The sequence below is a fragment of the Penicillium soppii genome (genome assembly GCF_028829465.1).
Source record: "Penicillium soppii strain IBT 18220 chromosome Unknown utg000006l, whole genome shotgun sequence".
NCBI lineage: Eukaryota > Fungi > Ascomycota > Eurotiomycetes > Eurotiales > Aspergillaceae > Penicillium > Penicillium soppii.
In genome coordinates, this window is record NW_026643236.1 from 2,761,459 (window position 1) to 2,784,843 (window position 23,385).

The following is a 23,385-nucleotide window of genomic DNA, read 5'->3' on the forward strand; positions in this document are numbered from 1 at the left end:
CGGAACATATTGGGCCCATGGGAAGAGGGGTCATTTGATACTCGATGCATATCAATCCGGGGTAACTTATGTTCAGAACAGTCTGGCCTGTGTCCCCCGCAAGCGAGCCGTGCGCTTTTCTCTTTCTCTCTTTCCTTTTTTTGCAGTGATTCTATGATTCTATTCTATTTTACTCTAATAATATATCCACATATAAACATATATGCGCTATATATTAAATAATAGAAATTAGCAGTTAGATATTCGATTTCGTAGAACCCCAGATGATCGCCTCCATAGACCCGCAGTGGCGCTATTCTTATTGGGGAGTAGAGAGCTTTTTCGAATAGTATTCCAAGGTCATTGACTACCCTTAGAGGTCTAGACATTTCTATTCGTATTCTTTGATTGCTTATATATGGTAAGCTATTTGAACATAACAATGTGTTTTAATACTTTAATCTACATTTCATTCAGTCACAAGTTGCAATACAATAATTGTTGTATTGTATGATTTACTAAAAAAATCCACAGTGGTCCGTGTCCCCCTGAACATCGGGGCAACGTTGCCAGATCCGTAGGAGAACGTTACCCCAGCTTGTTTCCCCCTCTTAATTCCCCTCTCTTCTTTCTCTTCCCACTTCACACCCTCTCACTTTCACTTTTGTTCGCAAGATGCGCCATCCTTAAGGGGATCAGCCCATCGCCTCGGCTTAACGTCATCTCTGATCACGCTACTCTCCGTGAAACTCTCCGAGCGCATTCGATTATTAGAGCTCATTTCCACCCTATCCTTCCCTTCCCTTTCGATCAAGGCGACTCCGCTAGACAGCGTAGTCTCCAGCGATTTTCGCCTCCCACATACCACGTACCGCACACATACCATCCTCCAAATCCGCGCGCACTCGCAAAGTCAGTGCACTCTTGACGAGACCCACGATCATCGTGCGCATCTTGTTTGAATAGAATTTCAAAGAGAAAGAACAACTAGAGTGGTGAGTCGCCTATCCTACGCTCAATTCTCCGCTCTTAAAAACAACTGGGCAACTGGGCTGATGGGCTGATCGACATCTAGGCACAATTGCGATCACGCGACTGCTTTTGATTTTCGGCTCTTTCTCTTTCTATCTCTATCGATACATTTCGCTTTTTCAGGCTGTTCCCACCCAGCTTACAGCCGAGAAACTGTCTAGATCAAACATCGAGACGTTCAGACCTTTTCCTACGGCAACTTTAGGTACGTGATGATCACGACTCAGCGCGCTTTGCTCTGCTCTGCATCTTGGGCAACTCCTCTTTTTTTCCCTCTTTTATCTCTACTATCGTTTTTTTCCCGGTTCCGCTGCACTTTGGGAGACAGCGTTTTGCGCTGTCTGTCATTTTGCCATACTTATCTTGCACTTGCATCGTACTTGTCGGTATCGATGGTGCCGCATGCGCAAACTTGCCTGCAGATCTGTTGCTTGAATGATACGGATACATGTTATATGCACTTCGGGACCCCTCTTGTGATAGGGGTCAAGAATGTGCATATTTTCACATCCCCACTTGGCCCTCATGCGGCTCCCACATTCATATATCTTTACCCATGCGCTTCCCCTCTCTACTTGACTCCGCAAATGATATGGACGATTCTGACCACATTATAGCCATCCTTGAACATAGCTCATATACGCAGTCGCCCAGCGTGCCCTCGAGAGACTGAGATTAGACTGCTGTTTTATTCTCATCAAGCGTGTGGAACAAAAACAGGAGCTTTGCGGCATATGCCCCTCGTTCCCGAAGAACAGACATCTATACAATACAGCCTCACATTTGCTTTGCAAAGATAGTACAGGTCAGTGAGCCCCCCTTTGCTTCTCGCCTAGGGCGACTCCCCGTCCACACAACCCCGCTCGGGTTGTGTTGCTTCACTGAGTGTCAAGTGGCGCTTGTGGTGACACAGTCCACAAGAAATGACCAAAATGACCGCTTTTGTCATACATAGTAATATGGAGAGCCTAAAGCTGACATTGTAACAGTGCGCCTCTACGATAAGAAAGTATGGCTTCGCCATCTACCAAACCGACCTCGATGGCACAGTCCCCGACCCCATCCGCCTCGGCGGGTACGGCTTCTGCCATCCTTGAAAAGTCAAACCCCGGCATGCGCCGCTCTACTCCCGACTCAGAAGCGTTGGCTTCCTCAGACGATGATGGAGACCACGGTGCGCAAGCCCAGAACATCATTCCACCCTCTACCAAACCACCAGTCCGCCGCACTTCGTGGTTGAATGAAGTACCCCTATCAGCCCAGCGCAAACATTCCCTGCCTGGAGGTCACTTGTCATCCGCTCCGTCCAACCCTACAAGTCCATCTAGTGATCAGGCACCTTGGGCAACAACCACAAGTCCGGGCCTGACCGGATCTTTTAATTGGAACCAAACAGGAGGCAGCACATTTCCTTGGGGCACTGGTGCAGGTATCTGGAACACCGAATCGCGCAAGGAACCGCCTTCCCGCCTGTCAGAACTAGTGCCTTCTCCAACAATGACCAACCCACCTCCCGCAAGTGGCATGCAAGACGAAATGCTGAGCCCGATCACCCGTACTGTCTCCGGTGAATCATCCATCCCATTCTCTATTCCCTTACATCCAACTCCCAAAACCTATCGTTCCCAGTCATATTCCGTGGGTCAGATGGATCCCGAACTCCTTGGCCTTGTTGCTAGCAACTCCGGCGCTGTTCAGGGCGCTGTTCAGGGCGCCGGCGCCCAATACCCAGGTGGTCGCACCCGCGGTCCAGGCCAGATATCCGCAGTTCAGCCTCGAGCATCTCGTCCTAGTTTGCTAGGCGAGTTAGGACACGATCCCGCCATGCTTGGGCGAGTGCGCGAGGACGATGACGGCGACGACAGTCTCAACAGCTCCGAAAGTGATCTCAACTATTCTGCGAGTCAAGCACGCCAGATTGAGCAATTGGCACGTGAGAATGCACTCCTACGACAAGCCGCCGCAGCAGGCCAGATGGATACCAGATACCGTGAGCGAGCTGGGTCGGCTGCCTCGATCGGCGGAGGTGTCCACCCACTGCATCGTATTCGAGGCGGTGTTCCGGAGGAAGACTTGCCTGTTGAAGATTTGGGGGAGCTACGTGGTATTTCTGGATACAGCAATATGCGCGGAAGTTCGCGACGCCGCTTCTCGGAGCATTCAGCGAACCCAGAGCCATTCTCGTCATTCGCTACCCCACTCGAGAATCGTGCGCTGGAGAATGTGCGCAAGGCTCATTGGCAGACTTCTCTCGGTTTTGGGGGCATGCCTGACATTCCCCAAAGCCGCCGCCATTCTTTTGCCGATATTCCCATGCGACATGGGTCGATTGGCTCAGTGGACTCCCACACAACTGCTACCCCACGCGCTGGTATGGGAGACCGTGATGACGGTTATGGCAACCTCAATGATTACTCCAACCGTGAGTAGATCCGTTGGTGAATATACCTTTAAACCCATTGCTAACCTCTTCCTTAGAGTCTTACTACTCTCGTGAACAGACCTTGCGTGGAGATGGCTCCTCGGGCATTCCATCTTCCCTCAGCCAGTATGCTATGTCAGGAGGCTATGGCCGTCCGCCATCCACCCTGTCACATGCCCATCAAACCCAGCTTTTGCACATTGTCGCCTTCAAATGCAGCCGCGTAGACGTATTTTACGTCCAAGAGGATACCGGCCTTCAAGCGAAGGAGGGTGAAATGGTTATCGTGGAAGCTGATCGTGGCACTGATCTGGGCACTGTCATTCATTCCAACATCTCGCTTCAACAGGCGCGTGAACTGAAGCAGCACTATGCTGAAGATCATTACAAGACGCTTATGATGTACTCGCGACATGGCCAACTTGAAGGGTCCGGCATCACTAACCCCAACGCGGGCTTGAACAATAGAAGCGCCACGGGTGGCATGGGTCCTCACGGCCCGCACGGTGTGCAGGAACCCACCAGTGAGATCAAACCCAAGCTCATTAAGCGCCTGGCACAGCCGCATGAGATCATGGCATTGCACGACAAAGAAGGAAACGAAGCGAAAGCAAAGCGCGTCTGCCAGCAGAAGGTGGTTGAACACCGACTTAATATGGAGATCCTTGATGCTGAGTTTCAAGTGGACTGGAAGAAGCTCACGTTCTATTATTTTGCGGATTCGTACATCAACTTCAATTCGCTGGTGACCGACTTGTTCAAGATCTACAAGACTCGCATCTGGATGTCTGCTATCAACCCGGCCTCATTCGTCACACCCCCGACCCCCGGCCTGCCTGGTTCTGGCGCAATCCCCAACCCTCTCTATGGCCAGGATACGGACCGCCGTCAACAACATGATACCAGACCCTATGGTGGGCCCCGTGATGCTGTCGATGGCGGCCGCGATATGTCGAACCCCGTGGGCATGCACCGCACAGTCTACGGTGACACCTATCAAGCCTTCGCCCAGCCACCCCGTCAACCAGAAGGATCCCACCCTGACATCTTTGGCGCACAAGCCGCGTCTAGCTTTGGCAGCGCAGATACCTTCGATTACCCCGGCAGCATTGGATCCAACGGTGCTTCTCGCATGCATCAAGCGCAGAGCGAATGGCTCACCCGGTTCCCGGGTTTGTCGCTCAATTCCTAAACATCCTTTTCTCTCCCTACCGACTGGTAATCGCCGGTAATCGCCGACTGACGATGATACCCCCCTCCCCTTCCGCCCATCTATGTACAATTCGTTACCCTTTGCGTCTCCGTTTGTCAGTAATTATTTGCGGTGAAAGAGACTTATGAACCTAGACTTTGCCCAGCCTCATTTTCTTTTCAGATATCGTGCTTTATCTCTGTTCCGTTTTTGAAAGAATGTTTCTTGACGAAACTTGAACGCGAAGGAAGTCCCCCTTATCTATCTACTTTTTTTTCACACCGGTCCCCTCGCTCAACGAGACCCTTTCTGTACTACTGTTGTTAGAATTCATACCCAGGGCTGTTCTACTAGACACCCCGCCCGGTCGTTACCGTCTATCATAGAACCGATTTGTTGCGCGTGATGAATTATGCCTTCCATAATCAGAACTATCTCTATCTACAATCCGTCCGTCAATTGAATTCAATTTTTCAAGTTGTTAGTCTCTTGTGCTTTGTTTGAGCTAACTTACTAATTGGGATTAGTTATACATATTGTCGGGGATTGAAGACTATCAGATGAGAAATTATGAGTTTTCTAGGATCTTGTTGCGATTTTCATCGCTTGCTGCTTTTTGTAGTATTCACATTACAAGACTGCCTCTGTTTTCGGTGGAGGAATGGGCCAGGTTGATACATGAACAAAATATACAGATATATCAAGGATATTTCCCCTGTTCCTCGATTCAGACCATGCTGGCACTCACTTGCCGATGTAGACAATGGCAGCCTTGCCCGGCATAGGGGTCGGTTTCCAGCCAGGGCCAGCCAGTTCCAATGAATCCTCCGGGTGGCTCTGAAAAAGTCCATGGAAAGTCCGGGCCGAAAGGCGGCTCTGATTTTAGAGCATTCAGAGAGCAGCCTTTCTTTGTAGGCGAGATTGCGCGACAGCGCCCCGACCGAGCTCTACTTCCGGGTCCTCCGCGGGTAGAAATATCGGTAGATGCTCACGATCGTGTCCGTCTGCATATATCTCGCCCATATCCAGGAAGCAGCCCATGGTCTTCATATCCCGGAATTGAAGCAGCCCAATCCGACAAAGATATAGCCAAGAACACTACCTAAATCAACAAAGACCCACATACCCAAGAAAAAACACCTTACCTCAAGCAAACTTATCATGCTTCCCCTTAATCTTGACATCGAGCAAAATCTCATGGAAATTTCCCTCCTTCCGTCCTTTCCTCAACCTCCTAACCTCCTCATCATCCAATATCCTCCCAACAATCCCCTCAAGCTCTTTCTTACTAATCTTCTCATATGCCTTGCTCTCCTTACTAGCGCGCAAGCGGGGCTTGAACCTTGCCTGCATGCGCACGCGCATAGTCGTCTCGAAGGAGATCGCGTTTGCGTCACCGCGGATCTCCACCCCAGCAGTGGCTTTACTATTCTCTTTGATGGCGAGGAAAGACTCTCCATCGCCGCCGTGCGTTTGCAGCGAGAATGTACCCGAGACTTCGGACGGGATGGCAAGGAAGGATTCGTAGTGGCTGACCGCTGCAGCGGAGGCGCTGAGGAGGCCGTGAGTATCGGAAGAGAGGTATCTGTAGTTTCAAGGTGATTAGCAAGAAATTAAGCAATTTTAGGCGAGCCAGCCACTCACTTCCCATGGTGTCCTTTGAAGCTAAAAGACTCTGTCCCTGCGACGCGCGACGCCACCCAGACCTGGCGCACGTCGTGCGGTTCTGCGGTTGCGGGATCTCGCTCGACGAGATTCTCAAGCTTGCTCGCGAATACTGTGCCGTTTGCATCGCTGGCGATACATGTTGGGTCGTCGGAGGGGAGGACTAAGACGACTGGGCCGGCGATGTCGCCTACTGTGTCGGCTGAAACCCAACTCTGGTCTTCTGGGTTGGTTTCGGCCTCTGGTTCGGTTTTGCGGGTCTTGGAGGGGGTTTCACTGTCGGCGCTGCGGACTTTGCGCTTCTTTGGCTTGTCGCCTTTGAATGTTAGGGGTTTCACCATTTTTGTGGTTAGTTGTTGAAGGGAGGTTTGAGGGTGGGTCTGGCGGTTCCTCGGCCGATTGCCCCCCAATAAAACAAGCTCTATCACCACCTATCACCGCCTATCACTACCTACGTACGAAGCACCCAGAGCCCTGCTATTTCATTTATTTCAGTGGCTAGAATTGTCAGACGGGCCGCCTCATATTTGACTCAAGCTTGATAGCCTCTTGCTAAAGTCACTGTTGATGGCCACTATTGCCGGCCACTATCATTAGCCGTGTTATATCTCAGCCTCACAGCTACTTGATAATGCTAATGCTGATAGCTGCTTTTACCGGCCACTGTTTATATTGCTGCCTTTGCTAGCCATGTTGCTAGCCATGTTGTTGGCTTGGTTGATTATAAATGCCCTAAGTGTGTCGTCCTGGGAATATCAAATTTATACAAGCAATATCAACTCCTAGGTTCCGATGAATATAAGATTATTACAACCATTTCTCTGATCAGCCAGACATTACTCTGAATTACATATCGCTCTACATAAAGACCGGCCAGTTCCCCCAGGTATATAACTATAACCGGGTTGGTACTCTATGCACAGAGTGTTACAGAGATATAACTAGATCAAGAACCCTATTCTACACACTATACCGTCAAATTTGCCTTTAAAGGTACAACTAAAGGTCAAACACTTAATTTACATTCATATGTACTTATTCAATTTATTTTTAGATGTGTACCTGGATCGAATATTTGTGACTGACCTGCCTAGGAAACGGCAAGGTTACAATGGTTGGAGTGACGCTCATTAAAGGTTGCGAAAGTGCTCAGGACTGTTCAAGTGGGGAATACCACGATGTGACCTATTAAGTGAAAATAACGGATATTCGGTACAGCAGACGTTGCCTCAAATGGATTTGTGGCTGATACCCCTGACTCGATGTGACTCCGCAAAGTACTTATTGAATAATCCAAAGCCATGGGAAAACGGGAGAGGAAGGCCTTGGATGGAGAGATTTTATCACTATTTATCATATGAAAACACAACACAATGAAAAGAAAGCATCAACCTTTGCTAGAGAATCTTGATAGCTAGAATTCTGATCTAATGCTTTATGGTTTACTTCATGCAAGACTGACCGCAAAAGGATAGGATAAAGTCCAATTTTTTGCCAAGGTCAATCAGAAACAAGACGTGCAGGAGTATTCAGCTGCTATATCATTGGATAAAATAGACGAACGACCCTCAGATATAGGAAAGGTGCCATTCGACCCCATCCTAGCGTGTTACAGTACTGTAATGGAGGCAATGCCCATTCACACTTAACAATTCCAGTGCAGAGCAGTGTAAAGTTGCCAAGGGACGGAATGGGTTGATGTAGGTAGATCAGTTACTCATGATATACCAGGTAATTTATGCAGCTAATATAAACTTGGGTAGAATCGTTTTGTCACCTACTTATCATTTGCTACCTTGGTGGCCAACGCAGTGCAACAAATCTCAAGGTCCTCACCTTCGAGTACAAAATCTAGCCGGATGTCCCTTGAGTCCAAGAATATGTCAATTCTATTAATCTTTTCTACTATGGAAAAGTACGAAAATATTACCATTTCACATGACCAGTTTGCGGCTTCCATCTAATCAAAGACGATGGCAGCCTTGATAGCGGACTTGTTGCGCATTGCCTCAAGGCACTCCTCCCACTGCTCGATTTTGTACACCTTATTTACGATACCATCGACCTTGACCTTTCCAGAGTCGAGGTAGTCAACAGCGGCGGGGAACTTGTAGGTCTCGGAGAAACTGCCAAGAATAGTGATCTCATCACCGACTGGGGGGAGGGATCAGCAAAAATCACTTCAAGAGACAAAGAACACTTACAGATCTTGGCCGGCGACCATGAAACCCGAATGTCACTCGAGTACACGCCGTACACGACAAGCTTACCACCGCGACGAACGTAGTTAATCGAGTCCTCGAGGATCTTCTGGCTACCAGTGGCCTCAACGACGATGTCAAATCCATACGGGTTCTCGGCCTTGAGAGCGTCAAACTGAGCTTGAGGAGCCTCGCGAGACAACTCAATGTACTTATCTCCGGCACCGAGCTTCTGGGCCAGATCCATCTTCAACCCCTGAGGGGCGACGACGACCACATTGCAGCCACCATTCTGACGGAGCATCTGAGCCAAAACTAGACCTGTGGGACCAGCACCAAAGATAAGTACAGATGAGCCCATCTTGGGAGCAATCTTGTCCAAGCCGTGGGCGGCACAAGAGGCAGGCTCGAGGAGAGTCGCGTCCACATCGGACAGGTTCTTAATCTTGAAGACTCTACCAGCTGAAAGGGAAACCAAAGTCAGCTTTGAGAAGCTAGGGGCTTTTATTGGTTCAACTTACCGGGGTAGGCACAGTATTCGGCAAAACCGCCATTCATTGTCACGCCGTGGGCTTCGAAGTGCTCACAGAACAGCTCATCTCCACGGCGACAGTAGAAGCAAGTGCCGCACAGCTCAGAGTTGTCGGCGACAACCCGCTCGCCGATCTCGAAGTCTTTGACTTTGGGACCAATGGCAGCGACCACACCGACGGTCTCGTGGCCGGGGATCAAGGGGAACTACAGACCCGTCAGCCTACCGAGTTCTACTGGATGAGCATCTCTTGTCCAACAAGCTTAGACATACCTTCGCAATAAACTCGCCTTCATGGATGTGTAGGTCAGTGCCGCAAACACCGCAGGCCTTGACTTTGATCTGTTCATTTGAAAGTTCGGTCAGTGACTGGCTTCCACACAAATGGAGCAAGTTGATCGACAGTTTCATACCAGAACATCATTCTCACGAAGCTCAGGCACAGGGACCTCGACAATCTTATGCTTCTTGGGCTCAGAGTATTGCAGAGCACGCATGGTCTTGGGGATAGAGATAGTCATGGTTGAAGATGTTTGGAAAAGAAGAGGCAGACTCAGATACCAAATTTGATCTGCATGAAAAGAGGGGGAAGGCAAGGGGGGCTATATATATAGTTCCAGAAAGAGGGGCAACTATCAGAGCGTCTACGATGCCTCGAAAGATTTCTCCTTGAAACAATGTATGCAACTCTGGTGTCACTCTTCAATTGTGGATCACGATCGTCATTCTTCTGCATCTGACTCCACTATTAGATCTTTATCTCTATTGTTTTGATCAAATTGACTGTTGTCAATCAACAGAACACACAATTCCAGATAAAAAATTGTGTTTTTGTGTTTACGTTTGCGCCAAGTGCAGCCAGTCGAATCGGGAGAACCCCGCGGGGTACGGGTTCAGACACAGGGGCTGGCTTCTGGGCTTCAATTCAGAGTCCATGATCTAGTATGCACTTCCGATTGGATTGGACCTCAACTTCATTTTTGGGCACCATTCCTTCCAGGCTATTCCCTCAAGGATTTCGATATTCATTATCTTTACCAATAGCTTCATCTGCCAATCCGCCGGTGCCAGAAGTCAGCTCACCGGAATGCCATTGCCAAGTCAAATATCCCAAACACCAGATACACACCCTGAAAAGACGGAAGTCCCTGCTTACCAGCTGACCTCGCCCTCGGAAAAAGTGAAACGAAGCAAAAAGTCCCTAATCTCACAACCCAATACTCTCACCGCTCCCTTCCCCGCGGCAGCCGAGCTAAAAGAAGCAATCCCCAGACCAGAAGCATAAACAGATTACAAGGGGGTACAGCCGATAGCTTAATTTCGAACCCGGGGCATGTCAGAGCCATGAAATGGGGCGCTCAAATCGAACCATCCAGACACATTTGCTGGATAACACTTGACCGCTGCTCCGTTGAGAGGGGCAATTGAACTTCACGCTGCAGACGGGCTGTATGATTCCGGTCAATTGACGAATCACTCTTCTATTGTGTCTTGAGGGGTATACAGAAATGCATGTGTGTCACACCAGATATGCAGCCGCGTTGTTGGAATTTTTCTGTGGTACGGCATTTCTACATGTTACCCCAGACTGGGATAAAGGCGCCCTTGGGAAAATTGCCCGATCCGTTGGGTTGAGATCTGGACTTCGATATGTTGTTTGTGTGATGGTTTTGCAGGTCGCAATATGTATTCTCAACGAATTCTTGGGATATGCTGTCTGTTGAGGGGTCTTGGCTATCCCATCTTGCTATTTTTGCTCTTTCTAAAATGGACTGACCGAGGTGCATTAACTCCAAGCAGGCTGCAGTAAAGATCCGTATTATCACCCGCTGCTCTCATTTTGACGTTAGCGCACTGCATCGTCTATTTTGAGATCGTGCTATCACTACATGGGCTTTCCACGCCTGAGACAAAGTGTGGGAAGAGCTTATCCCATTATGCTGGCCGGTGTGGTATGCATGTTTGCTTTTTTTTCAATTATCTTTTCGAAGATATCCTAACCACGATAGCGCGCGACCAAATTTGCGAGATACAGGCTTATCATGCTTTTCAATAGGCTCAAAATCGCGAAATAAAAGGCTCACTTATCTCAACAATAGCATCCTTCACAAGAGCCACAATCTGATCGATATCTCCCTCTGTCACTATATAGGGCGGGCAGACAAGAACATGATCAACCTGATATGTGCCAGTGTGACCTAAGTTGCCCAGTATATTCACTCCACGCCTGAGAGCACTGGCAACAACCTTGTTCGAAAAGTTTGCTTCGAGAGGGAATGGCTTCTTTGTGTTTTTGTGGAGGACGAATTCCACAGCCCAAAAGAGACCGCGGCCACGAATATCACCAACCATGGGAAGGGGTTCAATCTCTCTCCGGAGGGCGGCCTCTAACTTTTGACCACCGTCCATAACTTTCTGTACTAGATTGTCACGTTGGATGATATTTTGTGCTGCAATAGCCGCAGCGCAGGCAAGAGGGTGGGCCTATTTAACAAGGTCAGTCAGACTTTTGGGCTAGTGACTCAATCTATCACTAACCTGGAAAGTATGTCCGTGAGCTAGTCCACCAGATCCGGCAGACAAAGCCTTGAATATCTTTTCGTGGAGCAGGACACCAGATAAAGGCACAAAGCCTGCGCCAAGGGCCTTTCCAATGGTCTGGATGTCAGGGCCCCGGATACATTCCTGCTCCCAAGCGTGCATGGTGCCAGTCTTACCCATACCACAGATAATCTATACACGCAGTCAACATCATAGCCCAAAAGATATCAGCAGCACACAAGGTAGGAAACATACCTCATCCAGAATTAGCAAAATTTCATATCGATCACAAATCTCCCGAATAGCTTTCCAATATCCCGGAACAGCAGGCACACAGCCAAGCGTAGTCCCAGAAACGGTCTCCGCCACAAACCCAGCAACATTATCAGGGCCAACCCTCAAGATCTCCTCTTCAAATTGACTTGCTAGCCTTTTCACAAATGCCTCATCACCCTCACCATCCACTTTCATCCGATACGCATAACAAGGATCAACAAAAGAGACATTCCTCGACATGAAGTCCTTATAAAATGCCCGTCGCGACTCATGCCCAGAAACACAAAGCGCACCAATTGTATTCCCGTGATAACTCTGCTTTCGAGCAATGAAATGTGTCCGCTGCGGCTGGCCCCGTTCATGCCAATATTGCACAGCAAGCTTCAGGGCAGCATCTGTAGCTTCGCTGCCGGAGTTGACAAAGATGGCCTTTGAGAGCCCACCTGGCTTCGAGGATAGAAGGAGCGTTGCAAGATCTTCTGTTGCTTGGTTCGTGTAGGGACTTCCTGAATACACGTATGCGATGTCATTTTGTAGGTGGTTGGTTATTGCGTCAAAGATCTCCGATTGGCTGTGGCCTAGACAGGAGACGGACGGTCCACAGCTGGCGTCTATTATTTGAGTGCCATCTTCTAGGGTGAAGCTTATTCCATTTCCCTTTGTGACTTTTGAGGGTCGGGTCGCGAAGTTGCGATGTAGAATGTGGGAGTTGGCGACGAAAGAGTCGGTCATGATGGTTTTTTTATTTGATCGGTAAGTGCAGATGGTGACTATGCCCAGATTCAATTCTAGTCAGACTTACCTTTGGGTTTTAAAGATTCGGCTGCTGGCTCGAATTTTTCAAAATCCCAATGCGGAGTATCCCGCCGTTGACGCCGATGGAGTGGGGTTTAGTTCGCCGCTGTTGACGCGGATCCTCTGGTTCAAAGAGGCCCATGTGGAACATGTGGGATCAATTAAACACACTGCCGTCTTCTATCGAGATAGGCACATCTAATGCGCGGTTCAAATTCCGCGATGTTCCCCGCCATTGACGCCGCGGGACTCGAGTGTAGACAAACCCAGCTTTAAAGGCGCAACCTCACATTATCACCTCTGCAAATCCTCTGCAAATCCTCTAAAACCACGAAGCATACTATCCTTCTTCAATCCAAAGTACGTTGTTCAAGCAAGACCTCCATACCAACTTAAACCTCTAACACCCCAAAGATGCCAACCACGCCCAAAGAAAAAGGCGATAACATGGCCACAGCCTACCGGGGCCCCAAACTCCCCAGCGTCTCAGAAGACATAGTAGTAACAGACGCGCTCAACCTACAATGCGACGAGCGACTCTGGGTTCCGCAAGCACCAGACGTCTGGTTTCGACCACTATGCTTCAACGTCTCGCAGGGCTACTTCGTGAACATCCTGCGCGTGCGCAAAAACGGCATTCTCTCCCGCCACAGACACACCGGTCCTGTGCACGCGACTGTTCTGCGCGGTGGCTGGCACTACCTTGAGCATCCGTGGTGGGCTGAGGAGGGCGGATATGCTTTCGAGCCACCTGGTGATATTCATACACTTGAGGTTCCTGAGGGTGTGCAGGAAATGGTTACTTTGTTTCATGTCACCGGAGCTTATATTTATGTTGATCCTGAAGGGACGGCGCTGGGAATTGAGGACGTTTTTAGTAAATTGGAGGCTGCCAGGAAGCATTATGAGGAGGTTGGACTTGGGGCTGGGTTTGTGGATCAGTTTATTCGGTAGGTTCGAGATTTGAAATGTTACGATGTTTTATTGTTGTCGTTCGTTCTCTCTGGTTTTATTCTATGATAAAGAGAGTAATACTCCATCCTGCTGGACAATATCCAGCCAATCCACCTTTATGTTTGTGCCATGTGGTGTCTTCCTCTCTAGATTCAATCGCCAAAGCTTTTCTAAGACTGAAAGCGCCACTTCTACATTCCGGAACCCGCGAGACTCGATCATATCAAGCATTTTGTAGCGAATGCTTTTGATATGAGTCTCCTTCGTAGCCTCGCCACCCACAAGAAAGAGTGGGAAAAGCAATGTACATTCCGGTAAACTCCGTGTAGGCATCTTGTCAATGTTGGTCACCATTGCCGCCACTTCATTGGCAATCTTGGACGATAGGCTTTCTTCCAATTTTGGGAGCCCACGACGCACAACCCGATATAGATATAAGAGAGCTGAACTGCGGTATGATTCTGCGAGGAGAACCAGTGATTCGTCATTGGATGGCGGGCAGTTCCATGTTTTCAATAGAATTTCGAGGGATGCAAAAGTGGGTTTAATGTCGGCCATAATTGGAAAGACAGCACCGCGGTCTTGAGTTTGGCTGTATGAATTTGGTGGTGGTGCATCACTATCAGTGAATGTCGAACCACCTTTATACAGAGATTTGACTTGCTGGTTCAGACAAGTAATCTGGTAAAGAATACTCATAATTTCGGATGCCAGGCCAAAATAAGAGTCAACTACCGGACCTTCTTCGAGCTGAACAAAGTGGTGTGAAGGAAGCAGCGGCTCCCTGTCCAAAGCTATCGCCATCAATATGTCATGGTAGGCAAAATTACGCAAAAGCCAGCGCCCTGTGTGGGCATCTTCAAAAGACTGAAGAAGTTTTAAAGAGCTCATTTCGTCGATCCCAGATTCAACACATGTACGAGACGAGATAATCCCCGCAGCACCCATCAGATGAAGATACCATGCCGTTGGGTCGTCGGCCATGATACTCTCCAGCGAGCAAAGTACTAACGTGATTGAAAGATTAATCTCCACATTGGCCGAGCTAGATTCTAGCGAGAGCCGCAGATCCCGAAGAGCCACTAGTCTGTTTTTCATGGCAACTTTTTGAAAAGCCTTATCTCGTAGTGAAAGGTGGGATGATGACCACGCAATTAAAGCATTTAGCAGTGCGGAGTCATGCATTGCCATTGGAAGAAAGACTATAAGCATCAGTGATAAGACATGAAACTGAAACAATGAATGACACACTTGAAAGGAATGAATTATTTTCAATATTTGTCGTGAGCAGATGGGTAAAGGTCTGTGCATAATACCGAAGGAAATGGCGGCGACTTGAGCGAGAGGTATTATCCGAGTGATCATCCACCCAAAACACTATCGGATCCGGTACTTTCGATAACCGAAAAGGAATGTTGACCAATTGGCCCGACTGGATGTTGTTTATAGATCGTGAGTTCCCGTGGTTCACAGGTCTAGGCTCTTCCCATTTGCACTTGTAGTTTAACCTGACGCACTGCGTGCATACTGGGTAGCCCAGATCACAGCGCTTTTTCCTAGACGAGACTTTAATAAGTGCGAGTTCTAATACCCATAGGCAGTTCTTCTGCGAAACTATCTCTTACCGTTGTCGACATGTCAAGCATCCCGTCCGTTCGCGAGTGGTTCCTTTTCGCTTAGCAATCCGACGCGGAATTTGCCACTCACTTGGGCCTTCTGACATGATTTTTTGACCAAGGTCCTGAGCCAGTGTAACTAAAAGATCAATTGATACTCACATCTGGCGCCAATGGCGGGAATTGAGAAGGAGATGAAAGTCAAGAGACGAAATAGGAAGCTCAAATCGCCTGATGTGGGAGAGGCGGGTTCTATACTCCCGAACCAATCAGAATCAGCGCGCCAACGGCGCTGAAATGGCAGCCAATGGGATCTCTATGATTAGTTCGACCGGGAGTATACAGTTGTTCAACCATGGATGACATGGAAGTTCTCCTATCTCTTTTATATTCGTGAGCTAAACGTCTTCTTGCTATTATCATTTCAACGTTTTGGCGTACACAGCTGAGGAGCAGAATTCTGACCAGACGGTGGGGAGATGAAAGAGTGATGGTACACATCATCCAATTTGCAAATAATATGATAGTTGAAATAAACAATGCTATACATTATCATGACTTTTCGATACACGTTAGTATATATAATGTAAATTGGCCTACAGTGCCAATACCAAATCCTTCAACTTCTGGAAGTTGGGTGTTCCAAGTCCAGTCACCGGATCCCACCCCTTAGTGGCATTCCAATAAGCACCAGGGATAATCAAACTACCATTGACAGCCCTATTACTCTGGGGATCAATGCCACCACATCCATAGGAGTGGCCGCCGGTGATATCGTTGAGGGCTTTGTATCCCTGCGAGTACAAAAACGGGTTCAAGAAGCCCAGGACCGGCTTACCAGCACGCAGACGGGCATCGTTTAGCAAGCCAATGATACCAGCAAACGCGGGTGCTGCAGCGGATGTGCCACCAGAGGCGGTCTTTTTACCGAGAGCAATTACTTCGTAGCTGTAGCTTGTTAGACGTAGTCCCGGGAAGAGGGAGATATAATGAACATACTCGGGATACAAGCTGTGGGCCGAAACGTCTGGGAATCCGCGCCCTTCAAAGTTGGCATAATTAGAGTAGTACTCCTTGGTCTCAGAGGTGACATGAGTAAAGTATTTCTTCACAGCTGACTGTTGGTACCAGGCCTGAGGGAAGTAGTTGGAGAAACCACCAGATGATGCGTTCCAGGCAACCTCGGGGGTGACGTCGGAGGTACCGCCTACAGCTGTCACGTAGGGGCAAGTTGCTGGGAAGATCGGGTTGAATTGAGGGGTGACGCCGTCACTGGCTTGACAAGCGGAGCCGACACCTGGGGTTGTCAGATTATGTAGTGCTTTTTTTTTCATTATGTTGTAGGGAATGTCTACCTTCGTCGCCAGAAGAGTGAATTATAGTCAATCCACGCAGGGTGTTCAGCCCGATCAGATTGCAGACTCGTTTGGCGTATTTCTCTGGGACAGTCTGTCACTCTGTTAGTAATAGCCATCATATTTGATTTATGGTGTATTCTTACCTGTTCATCATCGCCATATGAGTTAGAGATGACTTGGGGCAAATCATCATTGGCTTTTGAAAGCAGGTATTCGTAGTAAATCAAGTATGGCTCATTAGAATCATCGGCCTGGGTGGGCTCATCGGCATCGGGAATGAATGGACTGCAAAAGATCAGTACAGGTCAATAAAAAAAACGTTGCATGAAGATTTGCATACGCAACACCGCCGGTGATGAACTCATGAATGGGCAGAGGGTGAGAAACAGCGGAGATCAACTGCACATCCAAGTTGGCCTCGCCAATATCACTCGAAGGTGCATTCTGGTCGTCCACTCCGCCATTGATAAGTTCAACGGTGAATCTCTGTGTTGGGATATCGAAAAGAGTCTGATAAGCCTCCAGGTCGGACTGCTGGGCAGACTCGTTCAAGAAGCTACCAAACCCAATGCGACTACCCGCCGCTGGCTTCGGGACGTAGTCGCCAACATTGTACATCTCCTTCAAGCACGAAGGGGTGATAGATGTCTGGCATGCGGGTGCAACCTCCGTGGGGGAAGATTTGCGAGCCTGCAGCTGGTGTGGCTGTGATATCACTGGAACAGCGCTACGGGTCTTGCCGAAGTAGACAGTAGGTGAGATGATGTCAATGTACTCAGCCAGTTCGTCGGGGATAGAATACTGGGTTGTGCGCAGCTTCACAGTTTCACCATTCTGGTAGTATGCAAAGCTTGCGTCGAGCAACTGGTTGATATTGTCGACGCTGCCGGTGAAGTTGAGCAAGGCACCGTCGCGGGCGATGTTTGAGATACCTGCCTTATGTAGCCAGCTCACGACAGATGCATCATCGACAATAGGAAATTGCGAGTCGATTTCATCCTTTTCCAGCCATTGGCCGTATTCTTCTTGACCGGGCGTAGATAATTTAATCAATTTAGACTCCAACTGGTCTAGATTCTGACGACTCAGAGCAATAGACAGCGCCATTGTTGAGTTCGCTGCGGGCTTACTGGCAAGCGACCAGCTGTTTGGGGTTCCTCCAGATAGACTCTCCCAGACCATGCCCATTGCTGGTGCGGCCAGGGTACAGAGTACCCCTGTATAAGTGGTGACATGCATCGTGAGTTGTTCTCAGGGGCTACTTTGCGAAGTCAAGCGTATAGGCGGGGATAAGCCTATTTATCTGTGCTTGCGATGGCGTTGATAGTCTAGAACCTATGCAATCACCATGCAGCTAATATTGGTGACTACTGTGCTCGGCAGATGGGTTCTCAATCCCCACCCGATTACCATAGTGTTTAGCTTGTCACGATAAGCCGACGGAGCTCCGCATTCCAGGGGCAAATCAATATACAAGGGTTACATTCAAGCAGGGCATTCTTTTATCGGGGAAATCGGTATAGCACAAAGATTAGCTTTTTCTTTTAATGCTCCAAGGGCACCAAGAGCCAGCATTGGCGGTTCCTGGTTCCTGAATTCCTCAGAACCCTAATATCTGGGTAAATACCCGGTTCAGCATGAAAGACGATTTTATGCATCATGTGATAACTAATTTAATTGGCATCTATCAACATCCAATGCTAAAAACTCGTCATGTCAACAACTTTCACGGAGTCCGCCGGGGCCCCGAAGCTTGTCCACGCTAAGCTTTTGCCGAGCACCCACCAATTAGCTTGGATATGAAACGCCGAACACTGATTTAGTGGATTAATCAATGCAATAGTAACATACAACAACGTGATAAGAGGCATAATCCAGGATTTGAATGGAGCGGTAGAGCCAAAGAATGGATTATATGGAACATCAAGTCGAAAGTCCTCGTCATATTGCTCTTTGGGCGATTCTAGACAAGTATAAGTCTTCTAATAGAAAGACCTATTCATGTATGAGAAAACTACATGCAAGTAATGGAGTGTGGACAGGCATTGGATCGTCAGAATATTACCAAGCTCCAATGATCAAGACGACCAAGAACGAAAATGTAAAAGAACAGAACAAAGTCATCAAGACTCGATCAACAAGAAAAACACCTTGATGTGCATCCCAAAGCGAGAAAATCATCACGGAGCGCCATAAACCGAAAAAGAAGAATAGCAATCCGACTCCATGGATCAAATGCTTGGAAATCAACGTCCAGCGTCTCTAAAGATGTTCACCACGATCACCAAATTAGCCTCCTTCCATACGACAAGCTCATCACTTCAAGCCAAATCCTTCACTGTTAACAACAGCATCCCAGAGCAGCAGCTGTAATTTCTCTCGAGAGGGGTACCGATATAGGCCCAGCGTGTTAAAACACGTACGCGCAATCGGGTAACGGTTAGTCTCATCACCAAGACAAGCGAGCCGAATGACGAGGCTCGTAGCCCCCATTGCAGGGATACGATCACTGCCTGTGATGAAAGATAGAATTTTCCGCTGCGCTTGAGGCAATGAGTTCTCGAAGAATTCCCAGAACCATCGCACCACGGGCACTGAGTCTGGTCGCGGGTGTAGCCAGTTGTCATAGGTAGCCACGGCCCGGAGAGAGTTCACGTCAAGCGGCTCGTCTGAGCCGCGGACTAGCAATTCGATCTCCTCTGGCCGGAAAAGCGATAGTGCATTGCCACCGCAGACGGTGAAGAAACCGCGTTTAAAGGGTTCAAATTGGCGGGCGACAGCTGTGTCTAACAGATAGCTGACATACAAGTCCACAAATGCGCGTCGGTTGGCGTTAGTCACTGGTCGGTTTTCGCCATTTGCGCAGAGTGGGACATTGACGACTTCACCGTAGCGGTCAACTTGGGCGACAAAGTCGTAGCAGAAAGTTTCAGCTACATCTCCTTCGAATTCCAATAAACCCCGGAGTCCTTTGGCGAGGGCCGGTCGATATTCAGCAAGATCTTCCAGTGTGCACTTAAAACTTGAACGTGAAGAGATAGAAGTTTGCGGCCCACTGCTGTGCGGTGCCAAGGCCAGCAACTTCTTGAATGCAAACGGTGGGAGATCAATATCAAGGATAGTTGAGTTGTAGATAGCGAGGCCCAAAAGAACTCCGACCAAAAAGAACTGTTCGGAAGACTCGAAGCAATATGGATTGAAGTAGCAATATTGCGAATCATCATCGTAGATGAAGAGTCCTGTTATATGTTAGAAAGTGACTTGGCCAATCCCATGATTTGAAATTGCTTACCGTGATGCGGGTCAAAAACCTCTCGGACAAGCAAAAGGAACCACTCCTTGCGCAGACCACCTGCATCAATGCCTTCTTCTCCCAAAAACTCAATGCGAAGACCCTTCTTGATTTCTTCTTGGCCGGTGCCGACAACTTCGCTTACCCCTTTGAGGCTGTCTTCGACCAGACATTCACGTCGTACCTTCAACACCAGGTACTGACTAACCGCCCGATGGCCGAGAACGCTATCGAAGAAAGCATCGCGGGCCTTGGCTTCCATTTGGCGACGTGCGTCATGTTCCATAATATGGATTTTGGCCCAAATGCTGAGGAGGAATGGATATTGACAGAAGGAAAATTTCGAGCTTTTGGACTCCCAGGTCTCGAAGTCAGCCACAAGGTCCGAATAATCCAACAAGGTGCTATAAAAGGTACTAATAGGAATCATGTGGCCTTGCCGGGGCCCTGGGCTCTTGGGCGCTTCAAGGCTGCGGGGAGATCCATCAGACTTCTTCGTTGCCGTAGAGATGTTCGCTGTGAAAAAAAGCGACATGACTCTAGTTGCCGCTCTAATCTGCCAATCCTCTGTGTATATGATGGGAGTGTCAGTTTCCTTGGCAGGCTTTTTGTTCGGCCCTCTTCGGTTGAGAGCAGCATGAAGTTCCGCGGGAGTGTTTCCCGAAGCGCTGGCAAAACTTGGAACTAGATCATCTCCGCTCTGTGGCTTTTCGGGGCGTTTTCGTCCATGCTGGCGACTAAGCCGATAGGTAAGGAACCCACCGATAAGATCTACCAGCCGCTCGAAATGTTTGACAGAGAAACGTGAAGCCCAAGACACGAAATAGTGATGGCAGTCATTGGGCAAGTTAGACATGAGTCCCAAAATTCGCTTGATAAGACCATAGTGGTGACTGGAATTTTCTTGGCGAGATGATTGCTTAGGTGGCTCTTTGTGCGATGTTTTCCCGTCTCTGATTAACGGCTTCGAGTAGTCTTTTGGATGTGATGGGCGCCTTTCTTCTCGATGTGACGTCGAGGCCATTGTGTACTGGGGGTAAGATGCAGGCGAAGACAAGATGGGATTCGCCAGCAAGATGAACAAGAATCTGGTATCTTCCGGTCGCTTCAAGACACGGCGCGGGCGTTTAAGAAGGTTCTCGGTGGCCTTCAAAAGTGTGCGCTGCAAATGTGAGCGAGACTCGTTGACTTTTCTTCCAATCAAGGACGGATCAATAGCTGCCCATCTCTTGGCCCGCATTAAATCTGCTTCTGAGCGTGTTGGGTTGGGCTTTTTAGCTGCCCATTGCTCAGACCAAGAGGATCCTGCAGACAAAACAAAATGATACCACTGAGCTACCTCAGCCCAGTTGATCCGAGGACTTCGAGATGATACCATCCGAGATTTCGGAGAGTCGACTTTTTCTTTAGAATAAGAGGGATTTTGGCCTTCGTTCTCGGCCCATTCGTTCATCCACCAAGCCGAGTTCTCGCTCAAATCCCCCAGGAGCAAGGTTTTAGCGTCTGGTTCAAAAACAGGTGCATCGGTTGCAGGCTCAGGCATCACAATTGGCTCCATCCTCATTCTCGGCGGGTTACCACTACTGGCTGATCGAGCTGATCGAGGGGGCGGATGTGTAGTGAAAGATTGGTTAAGGCAATCATAGCCCTTAAAAGCATTGATGATGGTATTTTCCAGTCGGTCGAATATGTATGACCGAGTCTCGCGGCTTTGAAGCTCCACTTTATCACCTTGTGAGCTACACTGTTGACGAGGGTCTGGTTTCAGTGGTGATTGAATGTCTGAACTGCCGCAAGCTCTGGCTTGCATGTCATTTTCCTCCCATTGAACAGCCTGTGTTGCCAAACAAGCCGCATTCTCTTTGGATGCGTCAACAGGTTCCTGTTCACTGGACTGAGAAAAACTACGGTTTCTAGCATTTCCAGCATGTGGGACTGATAGATGATTTGAGCCAAAGTCAAAGCCTTGCAAAGGCGGCAGATCAGGCAGCGGTTTCTCCAGTTTGTTGTCGTCCTGCGACAACCACGACCGAGAGCCATTGTCCAAGAGGGTATCGAAATACATGTTGAGACATCCGTCAATCATGCCGCGAGTTTGATTGGCCGACAAAGGAAGTACTGCAATTGAAAGTCAGCTTCTGTAAATTGGGATCAGGCAAGACCTACGATTGCCGCGGATTACCTTTGCTTCTTAACTTGGATGGCTCGCCCTGAGATCCTTCGGGTTTCTCCCGGCCGTGGCCACCCAAGTCCCTTGATTCACCAATTTCCGGTTCGAGGTCTGTAATCATCAGGCAATCGGTGCACCTAAACACCTTCAAGTGCCGGGGCCACCGGACTGTAGCATCGCAGGTTTGGCATTTACCCTCGGTGAGATCATTCGCCGATCCTCCACGACTTCCACCTTTCCGGGGACTTGTCGACTGGGGCACCCTGAGGAAGGTCACATCGTCATCGTCTTCATCATCCGAATCCCAAGTCTCATACTTGGGGGCTGTCTTATCCCGCTTTCGACCAAATCCGGCGAACGGATTGCTGATCGAACGAGAGTGTCCTTGGTGATATGTGTCCTTCGGCGCGCTGCCATTTACCGGGTCCATATTCGGAGCATTGGGAGGCCGGACTGGGCGGCTTGAGCTACTTCCCGGTCCAGGGATGTGTGAGGATTGTAAGGGAATGGCGGCGGTGCCAGAAGTCGGAGGGACAGGCGGGTAGCGTTCAAATCGAGACGGCATATAGGCGCATCGATCCGTTCGAAGGTGATATTGAATCCAGATTCAACCTCTCCAGTATAGCGCCCAGCTCGTAGAGCTTGTCACTCGTACTGTACACATGCGAGTCGGGTAGTTGGCGCTAGGCGATCGAGTAGTGCAGCTCTTGGTTCGGAAAACGACAGGCTGGTCTGGTGCAGGGATAGATATTCAGTAGGCAAGTCTAGTCTCACTAAACAAAGGACAATTTTACCTCCCAAAGTCCAATCAAGATGGGTTGCAGTAGCTATACTCCCTGGACGGATTGGGAAAGCGGCCAGAGGGGAAGGGCAGTTCCTGCCTCAGGCGTCCAAATCACTATTTTTGGATCAGGAGCCTGAGACAACGGCTAAAGGGTCTATTTTAGTGAGACATTCGTGGAACAATACGTACACATACGAACATATACACCGGATTTTGGGCCCCGCGACATGGCATTTCCCTTTCCGCTTTAGTGCTCACCCCTTGCCGCTTTTTACTCAATGAGTAAAACTGAGCACGCCCTTATGTATTATATAATCATTAGACCTGCTCACTGCGCATCACGGGAATTGCTAAGGGCACAACAGCTTTTTACTACGGACACAACAAATTGCTTACATAACAAGAGATATTATGTAATCCCGACACAACCCATCAAAATGAGTTGATTAATCTGATCAATTTTTATATGATTTAGATGCTTCAAATTATATGATTCAATATATTATACTTTACATGAACGGATCGTATGCCCAATTTCCCCGCAATTTGAGCACTTAGAAGGTGCTTTTTTCTTCC

The 23,385-nt window shown here is 48.7% G+C and overlaps 8 protein-coding genes across 8 annotated transcripts; 2 read left to right on the forward strand and 6 right to left on the reverse strand.

Moving 5' to 3' along the window:
- Positions 1-2,022: 2,022 nt before the first annotated feature.
- N7529_008416 (PSP1 family protein) lies at positions 2,023-4,625 on the forward strand (the record flags this gene model as incomplete). The annotated part of the gene is made up of 2 exons (XM_057243943.1): positions 2,023-3,433; positions 3,490-4,625. The coding sequence occupies 2 exons, from the start codon at positions 2,023-2,025 to the stop codon at positions 4,623-4,625; spliced, it is 2,547 nt and encodes an 848-aa protein (XP_057095481.1).
- Positions 4,626-5,771: 1,146 nt separating this feature from the next.
- N7529_008417 (uncharacterized protein) lies at positions 5,772-6,631 on the reverse strand (the record flags this gene model as incomplete). Its single annotated transcript, XM_057243944.1, has 2 exons — positions 5,772-6,210; positions 6,270-6,631. The coding sequence occupies 2 exons, from the start codon at positions 6,629-6,631 to the stop codon at positions 5,772-5,774; spliced, it is 801 nt and encodes a 266-aa protein (XP_057095482.1).
- A 1,619-nt stretch (positions 6,632-8,250) lies between these two features.
- N7529_008418 (zinc-dependent alcohol dehydrogenase family protein) lies at positions 8,251-9,544 on the reverse strand (the record flags this gene model as incomplete). Its single annotated transcript, XM_057243945.1, has 5 exons — positions 8,251-8,444; positions 8,495-8,953; positions 9,013-9,229; positions 9,297-9,365; positions 9,437-9,544. 5 exons carry the CDS (start codon positions 9,542-9,544, stop codon positions 8,251-8,253), a joined length of 1,047 nt encoding a protein of 348 aa, XP_057095483.1.
- Positions 9,545-11,081: 1,537 nt separating this feature from the next.
- N7529_008419 (uncharacterized protein) lies at positions 11,082-12,572 on the reverse strand (the record flags this gene model as incomplete). The annotated part of the gene is made up of 3 exons (XM_057243946.1): positions 11,082-11,507; positions 11,562-11,756; positions 11,820-12,572. The coding sequence occupies 3 exons, from the start codon at positions 12,570-12,572 to the stop codon at positions 11,082-11,084; spliced, it is 1,374 nt and encodes a 457-aa protein (XP_057095484.1).
- A 477-nt stretch (positions 12,573-13,049) lies between these two features.
- Positions 13,050-13,589, forward strand: N7529_008420 (2,4'-dihydroxyacetophenone dioxygenase family protein; the record flags this gene model as incomplete). Its single annotated transcript, XM_057243947.1, has 1 exon — positions 13,050-13,589. The coding sequence occupies one exon, from the start codon at positions 13,050-13,052 to the stop codon at positions 13,587-13,589; it is 540 nt and encodes a 179-aa protein (XP_057095485.1).
- Positions 13,590-13,649: 60 nt separating this feature from the next.
- Positions 13,650-14,687, reverse strand: N7529_008421 (fungal specific transcription factor domain-containing protein; the record flags this gene model as incomplete). The annotated part of the gene is made up of 1 exon (XM_057243948.1): positions 13,650-14,687. The coding sequence occupies one exon, from the start codon at positions 14,685-14,687 to the stop codon at positions 13,650-13,652; it is 1,038 nt and encodes a 345-aa protein (XP_057095486.1).
- Positions 14,688-15,801: 1,114 nt separating this feature from the next.
- Positions 15,802-17,802, reverse strand: N7529_008422 (S53 family peptidase; the record flags this gene model as incomplete). The annotated part of the gene is made up of 4 exons (XM_057243949.1): positions 15,802-16,502; positions 16,561-16,654; positions 16,707-16,848; positions 16,904-17,802. 4 exons carry the CDS (start codon positions 17,800-17,802, stop codon positions 15,802-15,804), a joined length of 1,836 nt encoding a protein of 611 aa, XP_057095487.1.
- A 1,077-nt stretch (positions 17,803-18,879) lies between these two features.
- On the reverse strand, positions 18,880-22,590 carry N7529_008423 (HECT-type E3 ubiquitin-protein ligase; the record flags this gene model as incomplete). Its single annotated transcript, XM_057243950.1, has 3 exons — positions 18,880-19,802; positions 19,856-21,973; positions 22,038-22,590. The coding sequence occupies 3 exons, from the start codon at positions 22,588-22,590 to the stop codon at positions 18,880-18,882; spliced, it is 3,594 nt and encodes a 1,197-aa protein (XP_057095488.1).
- Between the last annotated feature and the right edge of the window lie 795 nt (positions 22,591-23,385).